This window comes from Nicotiana sylvestris, chromosome 7, assembly GCF_000393655.2.
Source record: "Nicotiana sylvestris chromosome 7, ASM39365v2, whole genome shotgun sequence".
NCBI lineage: Eukaryota > Viridiplantae > Streptophyta > Magnoliopsida > Solanales > Solanaceae > Nicotiana > Nicotiana sylvestris.
In genome coordinates, this window is record NC_091063.1 from 29491114 (window position 1) to 29507715 (window position 16602).

Here is a 16602-nt window from a genome sequence, read left to right on the forward strand (position 1 = left end):
TGACTATAATGTTGACTAAGTTGTGGAATTCAAGTTAGAATTGAATTCACGTGTAAAATCGACAAAAAAGTAATTGTTGGCAACTCAAACCCATTTGGAATGGGATTATATTTTCAGTAGGAAAATATTATTAAAAAGGGCTCATAAGTTAAAACCAACTTTGAGTTGGATTAAGTAGAAAGTCCATAAAGGATGTGCGGCTCTCATTATCCCATGAGTAATGGGATTAGTAGTTTTCTATATAAAATTATGAAAGTTCAATTTATGCATTGGTCTTTACGATTTTTCTAGTTAACCCAAGGAAACAGTTTGGTGCTAGAGTATATATATACACACATCATCAAATAACGTGAGGAAGTTACAACTTCGGATGAGCAGTAAGAAAACCACTTTATGAAAGTGAGAGTACAATTCAAAGCCAAGAAAGAAAATACAATTACAAAAAAAAATATTTCTTGTTCTTGTACCTTTGAGTTGGAATTTTTGAGAAAAATTTCAGCACAATATTTTGTTCAATTTTGTTCACGGGTTTCATTGATCAAAGAGTTGATAGCAAAGGATCGGTCTCGGTGTTGATATGCATAGAGTCTTCGCACTATCAAAGAATTTTGAAACGAGACTCTCTTTACCAGGTACGTCTTAGATCCGATCTTTGGCATGTAAATAAATTTTAAACACGAAAAGATTTGCCTAGGATTGTTATTGTCTTCCGCTGCGTGTCACGAACACCTATACGTAATCCTTCATACACATGGACTACACTATGTGTTTTTATATAGGGGTATTATCACTTTTAGCCCATACTAGAAACTATTTATATTTCGTAATCGAAAAAGTGTATAAAATTTATATAATATACATAATGAATCTAAACACAAAAAATATACAAATTTAATATATTTTTTCGATTATTATTTTTATAGCGGCTATTAGTGTCATTTTTTCTTTTACATTGACTTTCATTCAATAGGAGTATTTCATATCCATCTAAATTTTATATAGCAAATGTAAAGCTTCATTTAATAGTCCTAAACTATTAAAAGTAAAATTTCAGCTTCACTCAATAGTCCTGTAGAGACACACAACACTTGCATTAATTGTTTTATCATTTTACCTTTTATTGCGTGACTATCATTTAAAACTGGTAAGCATCTATAGCTTCTGATATTGTTCGAAAAGACTACAATGCCCATGCACATGACCTTGATCAATTTTGACAGAATAATGAAAAGTTTTTGTGATACTTAGGGAAAGATTGAGCTATTTCTTTTCCATAAAATAGTTTAGTGAGTTTTATGTAAACTTGGTGATTCTCTTATTTCAAGAATAATTTAGTAACTGTAATGCAACGAGTTGAATTATTATCCGTGCAATTAACCGCTAATATTGTACAATCATGAATTTACACTACTCTAGATATAGTCCAAGACCAGAATTAAACCCCCCCCCCCCCCCCAAAAAAAAGTTAAGGCAACTTTGATGCATGTAATCTGAAGTTCTTTGCTCACTGTTCAATTGGAAGTTGGAAAAAAAAAACATAACACATCAGATAAACAAGAAAGGCTCTTTTCTTGAGTCAGTTGATTCAGAATCAGCATCCGTCCTTCTACTTCTCTGTTCCAAACTGGCAACTGAAGGCAAAATTATCACTTCCGACGAAGTTCCGACCAAAAACCGCCGTGTTAAGCTCCGGCAAACGTTACAAAGAAAGCACCTAACGTGTCTCTGAGCCAAGAAATTAGCCCCATGAACCCATCTGTCGCATTTCCTGCAAAGATAAGCATTGTCGGCTTGACAATAAACAGAAGCTTCTGAACTACACAGCTCACAATAAATTATAGAGCCAATATTGGCTTCTTTCTCTTTCAGGCAATAGGCTTTTGGTTTAGTATCCTCTTCAGCTTTTGTTCCCCTACACATCTTTAAATCTTGTTTTAAGGAAAATAGAGGTGCCAGAAAATGTGGTTGAGAGTGGCCATTTATAGGAGTTTGTGAATGTAGGGGTATCTTGTTTCTAAGGCATGATTTTCGTGGGGAAAATAGGAATGTGGTTAGAAAGACAATATTGCCACTATAGGAATTTTAGATTACTTTTTCATGCACCTTCTTTTTTGTGTTATTTTGTTAGACTTAATAAAGTAAAAAAATTAAATATAAGAGTTTTACAGGAACAGTATATACTATGGGTCCGTTTGGCCATAAAAAAATTCACTTTTTTCGAAATTTTTTCACTATTTTTCGGAAGCAATGGTTAGCCATGAAAAATTTAAATTTCATTTAAAGTTGATTTCGAAATTTTTCCGAAATTTGAAAAACTCCAAAAAACTATTTTTCAAAATTTTCACTTTAAATCTGTCACAAAAATTCAAAAACAGCTTCAAATTGTGTTCATGCCAAAACACAACTTAATTTTTAAATATCATTTTCACTTGAATTTTTTTTTTACTTTTTTTTTTGGAATTTCACAATTCTTAGGTCCAAACGCCTACTATAACCAACTCTGATTATTCTACCATATTTTCTGATTTTATAAAATCAACTTTCGTTTGGTTTTCTAATAGATATCCGATATTCTTATTGAGGCTCGACTAATTCGAATTCATGCAACATAACACCTATTAAAGCAAAAACCTTTCAGAGGAATTTTATCCATTTCACTGTACCTTGATGGTATAAAATCAATTATGTTATTTCTTAAGGGTTAATAAAGTAAATTGGCTAAAAATGATCGGTTTTCTCTTTAAAAAAAAGATTAAGGCAAGAAACTGCAAAAGAGGATCTTGGGAGTGGTATTGCCCATAAGGGTTGGGGGGAGAGGGGGGGGAGGGGAGGGGATAGGGAAGTAGAATGTTATGAGCCATGATATTTGGTTGATGAGTGGCTACCATGTCAATATTTAGATCACTAAAGAAAGAAGAGTTGTATGGCCAAGAATTAAAGACATTAACAATGGAACCCCACCATCTAATGAGTTTATGGAAATAGCCACCCTACATCTACCAAAATGACAAAATCCTTTGTTTTTTTTCTATTTCTTTTGGTGATCGAGAAATATTGAGTTAACACCTCTTTCTCAGAATTCTGATTCTTTTTCACTTAAAGTAGGGCCATTCATAAAAAAACATAAACGTGCATGAAGTTGAGTGGCGACAGATAGGTCTGTAATCTGAAACTACAAAACCTTTGGCTTGTGAAACAAGTATCTTATTCTGTGGTTGAAACTTGGAATTGCCACATAATAACTATATCTGGAGAACTGATTTGGCTCCACTCATGTTTTCCATGGTTATAGACGGATTCCGAATTTGAATTTTATGCATTCATTATCTAAAAAAATTAGTATTGAATTTTTTGTATGGTTAAAGTTATGAGTTATATTTACTATTTGTTTCTAATTCAAATATGTTTTGTACATAAATTTATGTTTCGTGCTGAAAGTAATGGGTTCAGATGAACTCGGCATCGCTACGCTGGACCTGGCCCTGTTTCCGTAGGCTTTTCCTACTCTGTCTAAAATCTTGAAGTGGTTGAGGTTTGGTGTAACCATTTTTACTATATGAGTTTAATTGCCGCGTGTATAATAATTCTTTTGTTTACCAAATTAAAATAATTTTAAAAAACAGATATTACGCTGTCTAAAATAAGCTTAACTTGGTAATATAAATTAAAATAACTGACTTTCTATAATAAACTAAAATATATAAATAATGTGAACATTATTTATATATATAAGTTAAAACTATCGTAGAAGTGTATACAAGTTAAATCATTTTGAGGCTCAAAGACGAAGTTATATTGTCCTAAGGGTGCTTAATTTGACCATCCTTCGTCGAAAAATTATAGCGTGTATATAAGTAAAATATCATACTTTAGATATATATAATATATATGGAACACCCTTTATCGGGGAGTTATTTTTACTTTTTTTTTTTAAATTTGAATACCCTCAAAAATATTTCTGACTTCGCTCTCAATGATCATAATTCAGACTCCAACTATGTGATGACCCGATATGTCATTTATAGTTTTATCTTTTATTTCTGTGTTACAAGATCTCGAATAGCTCCGTTTATCCTTTCTCGATTTGTGTGCATAGTCTGTGTCCTCATTCCGGAAAGGTTTTATGAGAAAATTGACGAAAATATAAAATCGTACCTTAAAGCTCATTTGAGACGACTACGGTCAACGTTTTATGTAAACGGATCCGGACCAGTATTTTGACGGTCCCGGTGGGTCCGTATCATGATTTCGGACTTGGGCGTATGCCCGAAATCGAATTCGGAAGCCCCTAGCTTGATCTAACATAATTTATTGAAAACTAGTAATTTAAAGGGTTAAAGAATTCTTGACATTGACCGTAGGTTGACTTTGTTGCTAACATATTCGGATTTCGGTTACAGAATTTGGTATAAGTTCATTACAGTATTTATGACTTTTCTTCAAAATTTGGTGCAAGACGGAGTTAATTTGACATGACTTGAACGTCTGGTTGAAAAAATTGCATGTTCGTAAGTTTCATTGAAAAATTCATCCGTTTTGGTATCCAATTTATAGTTCTAGGTGTTATTTTAGTATTTTGATTGAGAGAGCGAGTTCATATGATGTTGTTGGACTTGTGTGTATGTTTGGTTTGGAGCCCCGAGGGTTCGGGTGAGTTTCGGAAAAGCTACACACCATTTGAATTTAGAAAAGTTTCTAGTTTTTGGGCTACTGCTATACCTAGTGTATTCTTCTTCGCAATCACGGTGATACTCCCGTGACCGCGAAGAGTGAACTGGGCCGGGGGAGGTTTTTCTCTATGCGAACGTAAGATTGTGTATGCGCATGCGAAACTGTGGTAGGATCACCCTCCACGAACGCGACCAGCACTATGCGAACGCTAAGAGTAAAGGGCCTGGGAAGGGGATCTGAGGTTTGTTCTACGCGAACGCGAGCTATGGCTCGCGAAAGCGAAAGAATTGGGGGGGGGGGAAGACCCTTCGCGAACGCGTGACGAACCGCCTGAATGCTTAGGCCATATTGGTTGTTGTACTTCGCGAACGCGAAGAAGGCCTGATGCTTGTCTATTAAATATCCCAAAGACGGGATTTCACCCATTTTTCACCATCTTTTCATTAGAGCTCGGCCTAAAGGCGATTTTAAAGAGAAATTTCATCACCCATTTTATAGGTTAGTATACTTTAACTTGTTTTCTTTCATTTCCATCAATACCCATTAATTTCTAACCTTAATATATGTTCTTTCATGGTAAAAAATTAGGGATTTGGGAAGAATTGGAGGGTTTTGTAAAATTAAGATTTAGACCTCAAATTGAGGTCGAATTTCGAAACTAATTACATAATCGAGTTCGGGGTTGAATGCGTAATTGGGTTTTGGTCCGAATCTCGGGTTTAGACCAAGCGGACCCGGGGTTGACTTTCTGAAAAAGTATAAAGATCTTAACTTTATGTATTGTAATTGGTTTGTCTAGCATTATTTGATGTTATTGAGTGATTTTGGTTATATTCCATTGGTTTGGAGGCAGATTTTAGAGGAAAGACCCCAGTTGAGGTTTAATTTGCTTGTAGAGCGAGGTAAGTGGGTCTAACCTTGATTTGAGGGAATTAGGAACCCTTGAGCTATGTGCTATGTGAATTACATGTGTATCATCGTATATGCGAGGTGACGAGTGTATATACGCCGTCAGATTAGTTGTTTTCATGTTTTCCCATATTTCATTAATTATTTTATTCTATGTCTTAAGTGTTACATGGTTTAATTTCTTCCTATGTCTTAACTTGCTACTTGCCACTTATTTTTTCTTGTATTAAAGTGTTCGTTTTTTCCATGCTTCCATGATTAATTGCTATTTGCCTTAATTGTCTTACTTGTATATTTTAATTGTCATGTATTTGGCTTGCCTTGTTGCTTTGTATTAATTGTAGCATTCCTTGATTTGGTACGAGGTCCTTTTATGGCTTTGATTCCATATTTCTTTAATCGTAGAGATTCTTGTGATTTGAGTTGTTAAATTAATTGCACTTATTAATTTTTTTTTATGGATCGGGTTGCACGCCGCAACAGGTAAAATGAAGGAGGATTGATATGGTGCGATCGGGTTACACGCTGCAACGAATTTTATATGTGATTTGATATGGTGGAATAAGGGAGGATTATGATATTGATTCTGATTATATGGTGGGATCGGGTTTCACGCCGCAACGGATTTTATATGTTATTCTCGTTATTGGTATGGTGAAATAAGGGAGGATTGTGTTTGTACGGTGGGATCAGGTTGCACGCTGCAACAAATTGTGTGTTTTGTATTCCTTGTTGTGTTGTTGGCCTTCGGTGCTTTCATGCGAGATTCTAAGTACTGGTATTTCTAGCTTTACTGATTTCGAGGATTGAGTTTATTTTTCATAAGTTAACTGCCTTACTTTTCCTACGTTTCTTTCCTATTGTTATTATTATACTGTGTTCAGGTTATTGTAAGTGACCCGCCTTAGCCTCGTCACTACTTCGTTGAGGTTAGGCTCGGCACTTACGAAGTACATGGTGTCGGTTGTACTCATACTACACTCTGCACTTCTTGTGCTGATTTTGGAGTCTGTCCCAGCGGCGTTCACTAGATTGCTCAGATTGATTGTCGGATTGGAGCCTTGAGGTAAAGCTGCTCGGCGTTCGAAGCCCTGAAGTCCCCTTCTACTTTATCCTAACTGTTTATTTCATTTCCGATAGATTTATTTTCATTCAGATCATTATTTTTATTATTCTAGTCGCTCATGCACTTGTGATACCAGTTCTGGGATTGTATCTAGATATTGCGGTTGTTATGATTTTGTTCACTCTATTTTAGTTCTATTTCAATTTATTCACTTTAAATAATTGGTATCAGTTAATTTGAATTGTTAAAATGGCTAAAAATTATTCTAATGTTGACATGCCTAACAAGTGAAATATTAGGCGTCATCACGATCCCGAGAGTGAAATTCCGGGTCATGAGAAACTCACGGCTATCGGACCAAAACAACAGATGGCTATGAATCCAAGGTTTGGAGTGAAACAAGTGGACGGTTTATAAAATGTGTGGTTTTGTGAGGCCATTAAAAGAGTTAGTATGAGTTATTGTTGTTGGATGTGGATTGTGGACGGCATTTTCCTTGACCCAGCTTTTGTTGGAAAAATAATAGTTACGTAATGATTTTAATATCCTTTCTCAACCAACATCTGGTCAGCTCCTCTATATTTTTGTTACTTCAAAAAAAAAAATGTCTGGAAAAGACATTTGTTTTAGAAGTTCACACAAATCCATTATATATTCATGTTCATTTCACTCTGATTCTGTATTAATTTTTCTTTTAAGACAAAGTAGAGGTTCTAGAAATTACATACTTATTTGGGATGGGTAAAATACAATAAAATAAAGAAAAACTCAATATAGAATTTAATTGGTAAAATGTTCAAAAATTGCCTAATACATTAAAATGCATACTTAATTTTTCCGAGGCGATGCCAAATGCACATTTCTCTAGGTTTAGTTCCATCCCATACTGTTTTAGTATGTCGAAAGCTTCCTTCATGTGGCCGATATGGTCTTTTTTCCTCACGGACTTGACTAACATGTTGTCGATATATACCTCCATGGTCTTGCCGAGTTGGTCTTTGAACATTCTTGTGACCAATCTCTGCTAGGTAGCCCCTGCGTTCTTCAACTCGAATGACATGACCCTATAACAATATGTTCTTTTGTGGCTGATGAACATGGTTTTCTCCTTGTCCTCTTCTTCCACGAGCATCTGGTTATAACTCGAGCACGCGTCCAGGAAACCTAGTAGCTCATGCCCAGCCGTTGCGCCGATGAGTTGGTCGATATGTGGTAATAAGAATAAATCTTCCGGGCATGCTTTGTTTAGGTTTGTGAAGTCTACACACATCCTCCATTTTCGATTTTTTTACCATCATTACGTTGGCTATCCACTTGGAATTGATGGTAGGCTAGAAACCCCTATTTTAGTCATAGTTTGCACTATAATCACTGTATTTTACTTGTGGTTGAGCTTAAATAATGGTGATTTGCGCTTATTAGGTGTTTTATGCCTTGTAGAAAATAATTCCGAGCTATTAAGATAATTTTGAGATAATTTGAGCAAGTTGAAGCTTTGAAGTCTGAGTAAACGCCCAAGAAATTAAGTCGGGATCACGTTCGGAGGTTGGGGACCAAGTCTGGATATCAAAAAGTGAGAAAACAAAAATTACTCTGAGAAAATTGTACTACTGCACCGCGAGCTCAAAGAGCTATTGTAAAATTCCTGCAAAGTGGAAAAATCAACTCTCTATAAATCCTCACTAATGTGGCGCATGGGGCGTTGCGTCAGTGTATTTTCGCGGTCCAATTGTCTCACTTCGGCTTGGAAAGGGTAGTTTCATCCAGACCCATTCCTACATGGTATAAATATACTAAAAACACGATTTTGAGAGGACTTTTGACCTTAAAAGCTTTGAAAGAGCAATGGAGGCTACAATTCTCAGGATTTCATCATCTTTCCATCAATTCAATACGGAAGTTTGGATTGTAACGTTAGATTGATGCTTTCTTATTCTTTAATTATATTTGTGGTGACTTCCTTCATGATTATATAATAGTTTACTTTAGGGTTTGACGTATATGGTGTTATGATAAATATTTGTGGATTTTAACTCTAGTTTTTGTTTGAATTTGTTTATGGAGTTTTGAATCGTTGCAACTTTATTCACCGGTCTATTTAATCAAAAGAGGAATATTCTGGTGATTATATTTGCATTATTTTGTTTGATTTAATTCATTAATTCTCTTAAGTAATCGAAAGAGCTTGTTGAATTGTTGATTGAATCAAGTTAGGAGAATATTCGAGAGATGTTTTCCTTAAGACAAATCCATTAACGCATGCTTACTTACTTTCACAGTGCTTATATTAGTTCACCTCGTAGATTTAAGGTTTAATCGAGAGAGGAGTCTTGACTACAAGTCTGAACTAATCGCCGAGTGAATTCGTGAGAATTATTAGAAAATTAGCGTGAATTAAACTAGAGTTAAATCCCAAATATCTATCTTGTACCTATCTTGTCAAGCCCTTATTCCTCACATTTATAAGAAACCAACTCTGCAAATCTCTAGTTCTTTGCAGTCAATTATCAATTGCATTATTTTAGTAGTTAAACATAGTTCATAATCATTTAACTCAAGTGTTGATCATCCTGAATAGCAATTAAATAAGAAATTATTCGGACATTATTTAAATCCAATCCCTGTGGAGACAATATTTTACTATACTATCTTTGACCACTGAACAATAATTTTGTGTTGTGTTTTGCGCTCGTCAGAGGTACTTCAACTCCCTGATGGAGCAATTTTCTAATAGCTTTTTTACCTCCTCGTGGATGACATCATTGACGGTGGGATTGAATTTTTGTCAGACCTGCCTTACAGGAGGATAGAATGGGTCGACATTCAATTTGTGTGTGGCGATCTCCTTGGGGATGCCCGGCATAGCTGCATGGCTGAAAGCAAATAAATCTGCGTTTGTTATTAAGAATTGACTAAATTTACTTGGTTCTCGGAGTTTTCAACCAATGTAGGCCCTTTTACTGGGGTCACTAGGATCTAATTGAATGGTGTCGAGGTCCTCTGTTGCTAAGTCCGTTGCTTCGACCGTCTCGGGGTCCATAATGGCATCCCTAGATTCTTCTTGTTGTGACCTCGACCCTGCTGATTGCTACACTTTTTTTCCTTATCTTTCTTTTGTTGAGTTGTCGTGCTATCCATGGCGATGTGGTAACATTCCCGGGACGTGCGTTGTTCCCCTCGTATGTTGAACATTCCCCAAGTCGTTGGGAATTTGATCACTTGGTATAATCTCGAGGGGACAACTCTCATACAATGTATCCATGATCGTCCTAATATGGCGTTTTATGCGATGGTTTGGTCCTTGATGTGGAATGTTGTCTCCAGAGTTATGCCACCAACAAGGATGGGGAGCATCATTTCTCCCGATGTTTGTTCAACTGCATTGTTGCATGATGCAGCGCGACACTATCTTGTCGCCGAGTCTCATCTGGGTGAGGATTCGGGGATGGATAATACACGCTCCACTCCCATCATCTACCATGATATGTTTAACATCAGTATATACAATTCGTAAAGTAATGACTAGAGCATTGTTGTGAGGGAAAGTCAAACTGTTGGCATCTGACTCATCGAAGATGATACTCTCGTCGAGTATGTCATACCGTTCATGGGTGATCGATCTTGTGATCTTGTGAGTGGCATTGAACTTGACACCGTTGTTAGAAGTGTCATCGCTACCACCAATGATCATATTGATGGTACGAGCTGGTGAGGGAAGCTTCAGCGAGCCTTGACGCTCTTGACCCCTTGCGAAGGTGTTCCTTCCTTTGTCGTTCAACAGCTCTTTAAGGTGTCCTTGCTGCAACATGTTCACTACCTCTTTCCTTAAAGTGATACAATCTTCTGTTTTGTGTCAGCGTTCCTGGTAGAACTCATAAAGAGCGTCGGATTTCCTGGTACTCAGATCAGACCTCATCTTTGGGGCCACTTTACCTTAGTTCCAAGTTTCTCCAAGGCGTAGACTATTTTTTAGGCGAAATACAAAAATTGTGAGAAGATAACAAGGAGGAGCATACCTCTCTCGTTCATGTGAGTCCTCGTCCTTGACCTAGGTGGGCCATCATCATAGCTAAAGGAAGGAGGGGCGGGGGCCTTGACGTAGGGATGATGTCGTTCCCTGTTTGGATGTGAGTCCTCCTCATGTTATATCTTCGTTCTTTTCGGGGTTTGGTTTGTACCGAGATAAGCCATTGAGCTGGTCCGTTGAGGTTGTCATTATCTGCCCAGACTTCGGCATAATAGGCATTATGGATCTCGTCCCAAGTGGTTGGAGTGTACTTCGTCAATTGGCTCAACAACTTTCTGGTCACTCTTGAATCCTCTCTACTCAACCCGCTTTGAAAGGCTGCGGTTGCCATCCCTTTGGACACATTTGGTAAGGTCATCCTAACCCTGTTGAATCAGGCGAGGAAGTCCCTCTCCTAGGGATTGCTTGATGGCGAAGATGTCGTTTATTCATGTTTCAGCTTTCTTGGCCCCAACATGCACCGTCACGAACTTATTAGCCATTAATTTCTTCGAACGCTTCTATGGAGCAGGATAGAAGCTGGGAATGCCATGTTAATGCCCCTCCAGTGAGGTTTTCGCCGAATTTCTTCAGCAAAATAGGGGACATTTGTTCCTTGGTAAGGTCGTTGCTTTTCTTGGTGGTAACATAATGAGTCACGTGGTCTTTGTGGTTGGTTGCTCCGTCGTATATCCTGAGATATGGAGGCTGCTCTACGAACCTGATGGCATCCCTTTTTAGTAATAACTTAGGGGCGCCCGGTATCTTGTCGACTTGTTTTTGGTGTTCTTTCATTTAGCCTCTGGGGGCTTTGTTCTCATTCTCCATTTCTTCCATTCTTTTTAAAACAACGGCGAAGATACCATCCCCTACACTATTAGTAACATTGTGAGTTATACCTGGAGTTTGAGCATCTGGTTGATCGCCCTGTTCGTCTCCTTGTTGTACCATGTGGGCTCTAGTTGTTTCTATAGTCGCGCATAGAGCTTGTTTGTTGATAACGATTACTAAGGCATCAGTCATCTTTGTTTCGAGGAGATTTTTCATGGTAGGTGGCGTCCCTTCTCCCATGGACGTAGAAATCCCTTTTCCATTTGGTATTGTTATGCTGCAATGAGGAGGGGGGAGGTGGGGGACCTCTCGTGCCTGGGGGAGGCAGAGGGTGTCACATCATTGCCTAGTATTTCATAGCTCTTGTTAATAGCATTCATGAGGTTATCGGGGATGTCACCTGTTGCCCTAGTTCTGTTTCCTTGGTTACCTGCCATGTAAATTTCTACACGTAAAGAGACGCAAAAAAGCTTTGTGGCTCGTTAGGTTAGCAAATCACGTGAGTTGTAGATTTAATGGAAACTAAAAGATTAGCTAAGAAGTCCTCACAGACGGCGCCAAACTGTTTGACCCCAAAAGTTGGATCTAGGTTTAAGCAATTATAGTTTCTAGTAAAATAGAGTTAATCTTAGCTAATATTAATATTCAAAAGTTGTGTTAGTATGGCAAGATAATATGGGTATGATCTAAATAGCAATAAATGATGATAACACTGTGATATTCAATGATCCAAAAATAAAGGAGATAGCATTTAACAGTAATAAATAGCAAAGAATGTCATTTAAGTAAACAAAGGCATGTGAGTCACCCGAAAAGGGGTGAGATTCTTTAGTATTCTTTTCGGCAATGATGAATGATTGATGATCCTTTGATTATTCGGATTATCCTTGGATCGTGGGAGAAAATTTAAACAAGAATCTCAAGAAAAAGGTAGGTTTTGTATGTATATAATAATGCAAGAATCTTCAGAGAATGTCAATGTGTTCTCTTACAAGTGAATGTTCAATGTCCCCTACAACTATGTCTCTTTCTATTTATAAGGGAACATGTGACAACAAGACCCTAATAGTACAAATACAGAGAATATCTACTGGAATATTCTCTTTAAAGTCTTGTCCTAAAACTAGCCGTTATTACTCTATTTAAGACAAGTGCTCGTCCTCGACCTTGATCTATGTTGACTCCTCGACTTCGCTCTCCATCTCTTGTGGGACCACTTCAACCTTGAATGTGCCTTTTGTCGAAGTCATTCTATGACACGTGGCAATCCCTTGAAGGCTCTCTTAGTGCTGATATAATCTGAACTTAAACTAAGGTAATTTTTACCCCATACAAGCATCAATTGTGTAACAGACATCGAATCATTTTCATCTATCTTCTGGTGGTGACATAGATGAATAAAGGTGTTGGCTAGGAGTGGCAAACGGGCGGGTCGGATCGGATATGGTTCGGGTTGAAAACGGGTAATGAAAAAATGAATCAATTATCCGACCCGACCCATATTTAATACGGATAAAAAATGGGTTAATCGGTGGCTAATATGGGTTACCCATATTATCCATGACTTCTTGTATATGATCACTTTTGGGAGAATTCTTAGTTTCTCTAACTTGAGGAACCCCCAATTTGAGGCTTTACAAATATAAAAGTTAGACTCATTGGTTATCCATTGGTTACTCATTGGTTATCCATTTTTCTAAATGGATAATCTGGTTCTTATCCATATTTGATCCGTTTTTAAAAAGTTTATTATCCAACTCATTTTTTAGTGGATAATATGGGTAATTAACTATTTTCTTTGAACCATTTTGCCACCCTTAGTGTTGGCCAATATACGATAAAGAAAACACGAAAAGAAAACAGAAGATATGAATTGTAGGGTTTCGGCTTAGTTCCCCACTACAGCTTTGTATTATTGCTTAAACTTCTACCATATTGAGGGGGTTAATTTTTAGTTTGTGTTTTAAAAAAACATATGAGAGGAAAAGAGGAGATTACTAACTAATGATCCCCAAAGGAAGTTGCTCGAGTTACAAATGATAACAACTAATATATCCTAAATCAATCCTCCGACCTCCATCGTAATCATTAATCACTGCCAAAAACAACCCATTACATTTGATTTGGTATTTGAGAGAGAAATGAGAATGAAGATCGCGATTCAGAGAGAGAGGAGTAACCATTGCGGAGTATAATATTTTTTTCAACTATACGCTTAAACATCTTTATTATTAAATTTAAGTAAAATATATAGTAACTTATAGTAGTAATTAGTTGTAATCAGTGTTTTAAAAGGCTTTTTCGGGACCCGCCTCGGGGCTCGCATCGGGGCGGGGCACTCTCAAAACGCCTTAAGACTTATGTGTGAGCTTAGTTCTGTGAGGCTTACGCCCTGAAACGCTCAACTATGCGCCCTAAACACGCCTAACGCTCAACGTCTGAGCCTAGCCCAACCGTTCTGATTTGTCGAATTCACTAATTAACATTTTTTACTCTTAAAATTCTTTTACAACTGAATAATAAAAGTTCTTTCATCTATATGAATATGACAATTTCTAATAACTCAAATAATGAAGTATAATATTGCATATTTACTAATTGAGAACATTATGATCTGTATATCATTTGAATATTTTTCTGAAAATAGATAGCCAAAATTTATATCTTTACTTGTTAGATCTTCATATAGTTGATTTATTGTAACTTTAACATTATTGCATTATTTATATTTGTAAAACCTGCTAGATATTTTATTTCCTATGAGTTTTTTTTAATTCTTTTCAGTTTTCTTGAACTCTGAATGTACTTTTATATTTTTTGTATTATAATATTGTATTATTAATTTATAAATTGAAAATTTTAGAGATCCGTAGAGCTTACGCCATAATATCTCGAGGCTTACGCCTCGCCCTGTATCTAGTAAAATGCACCGCCTCACGCTCCCGCCTTTAGAAACACTGATTGTAATAGAATTATGAGCAATTTCGGATTTGATGAGTATAAGAAACAAAATTCTCAAGACTCAAATCTAAAACAAAAGTAACAAAAATTAAATCTTAATAAGGATCAAATTTATCAACTGACAAAAATTTAAAAAGTTTGAAAAATGTTACACAAAATTTTGAAGAAGGGAGGTTTATGCAATATTTGAAACTTTAGAGAGGTATGTATTATAAATCAAAACTTCAAGGGAGATATGTGAAACTACCCTTAAATAAATGAAATAACAACTTTTAAAACTCTTTTGGTTATTGTTTACCTGTAAAATAACACAATTGAATTGAATTTGTAACATGATTTATAGACACGTGATTAATTTGATCCAAAAATATGAATAAATAAGAATAGAATCAAGATTATAGAAATAACTTAAAGGAAATACAAGTCTGGTTGTATGATGAACCTCTCCAGAGGCGATAATAAGAACAATATTAAGAACAAAAGAAAGCAAGTAATTTTATAAAATGAGAGCAGATTATAGCTTTTCTGTACAAATAATTTTTCGTCCCCTATTAATACAAGACTCTTTGTAACGACTGCTCATTCGAATGTTGCCTTTCCCAACTGAGGTCTTACTTTCAAATCTTTGTTATCGGTTCTCATGCCTTCGGAATCTACATAGCACCGAACTCATGTTTGTATCCGATGTCAACTATTTGCTGACTCATATATTAACTGTCTCTAGTTACATGTGTCATCTCGTCATTCATACACTCATCGCTAACCAATTTTACCCCATACAGTTACTTCATTCCTTAAGAATACAATGTATATCGGTGTCTTACTATGGTGTTAAACATATTTATCATGATTGAGCTAATTGAAGCGAAGCTAGAAAATCCAAGGATCGACGCTCCCAAACCATTAGACCTCCAGAGAAGAGGAATCTGGTCGCATTATCAACTAAGGGATAACCATACCAAAATGCGAGTCCTACTATGATTTTAAACATATTTATCATGATCGAGCTAATTGATGAAAGCCAGAAAATTTAGGGAATCGACATCCCCCAAACCAATAGACTTCAATAGAAGAGGAGTTTGGTCTCCATTATCAACTAGGGGATAACCTTACCAAAATATGACTACGTATAGGACTATAAGAGGATAATTTTAATAAAAATACTCTTTTTTGATTTCTTTCTTTTTTCCGTTAGATAATGCAATGCAAGAGGTCGAAAATCAAGTTGTTTCTGACGCTTCCTCTATGTAAAAATTTAGGAACTATGTGACTTTGGTCTTTGGGTTGTGTTAATATATCTTTTGCAGAACATTAAAACAATAAAAGAAAGAAAGTGTCCTACTATGCCACAACTCAATTCCATTTCCATCACCTTCACTTTAAGATACATAAGGTTACTCTGCATCTTCTCATATGTGTACTCAGTCCTCTCATACGTATCTAGAATTCTAGAGTGAGAAAACTCCATTTCTCAACCACTCACCACCCTTCCCTACCAATGGATAACATGCAAGCACCGGATGTCCAGCAAATGACAGACGAAGAAATGGACTAGTTAGATTGTAACACTCGCAAACCAAAGTCTTCACAGCCAATAACAGACCAATCCTCAATTGAACAAGTAAGTTTTCATGATAAACTCTTTCCCCAACCATCCCCAATGCCTATTGATTTTGATACGAACTTCCTTACCAAACTTAAATTAGAGGATGAAATAGAAAACAAAACAAACCACCCACACTTTATTTTCATAACCCAGAGTGACAAATCTCGACTATACCGTCCTTGGAAGCAAGCTCTTATTATAAAATTACTTGGCAAAAAATCCCTTACCATCTCTTAAAACACAAAATAGAACAACTTTGAATACTCAATGAATCTCTTATTCTCATTGATTTAGGTTATGACTATTACTTATTAAAGTAACTAACCTAGTTAACTACAACAACATACTCCACAACGGACCTTGGTTTATTGGATCACAATATCTTACTATTCGCCAAAGAGCCAAAGTTTAGTTTGGCTACTGCTAATCTTAGCCTATCTACTATATGGTTTCGTTTACAAGAATTACTCACTGAATATTATGACTTGAAAATTCTCAAAAAAATTGTTACCTGCATTGGTACCTTATTAAAAATCGACACCTGCACAGTTC

The 16602-nt window shown here is 36.3% G+C and overlaps 2 protein-coding genes across 2 annotated transcripts; both read right to left on the reverse strand.

The window, feature by feature from the left end:
• Window positions 1–1545: 1545 nt before the first annotated feature.
• Window positions 1546–1920, reverse strand: LOC104232683 (B-box domain protein 31-like). Its single transcript, XM_009785943.2, has one exon. It carries the CDS (start codon window positions 1918–1920, stop codon window positions 1546–1548), a length of 375 nt encoding a protein of 124 aa, XP_009784245.1.
• Window positions 1921–10019: 8099 nt separating this feature from the next.
• On the reverse strand, window positions 10020–10454 carry LOC104232684 (uncharacterized). The gene has a single exon (XM_009785944.1). It carries the CDS (start codon window positions 10452–10454, stop codon window positions 10020–10022), a length of 435 nt encoding a protein of 144 aa, XP_009784246.1.
• Window positions 10455–16602: the final 6148 nt, after the last annotated feature.

Coding starts and splice junctions, on each gene's coding strand:
- LOC104232684 (XM_009785944.1), bottom strand. CDS start 10,454: ATGTTGCAGCAAGGACACCTTAAAGAGCTGTTGAACGACAAAGGAAGG.
- LOC104232683 (XM_009785943.2), bottom strand. CDS start 1,920: ATGTGTAGGGGAACAAAAGCTGAAGAGGATACTAAACCAAAAGCCTAT.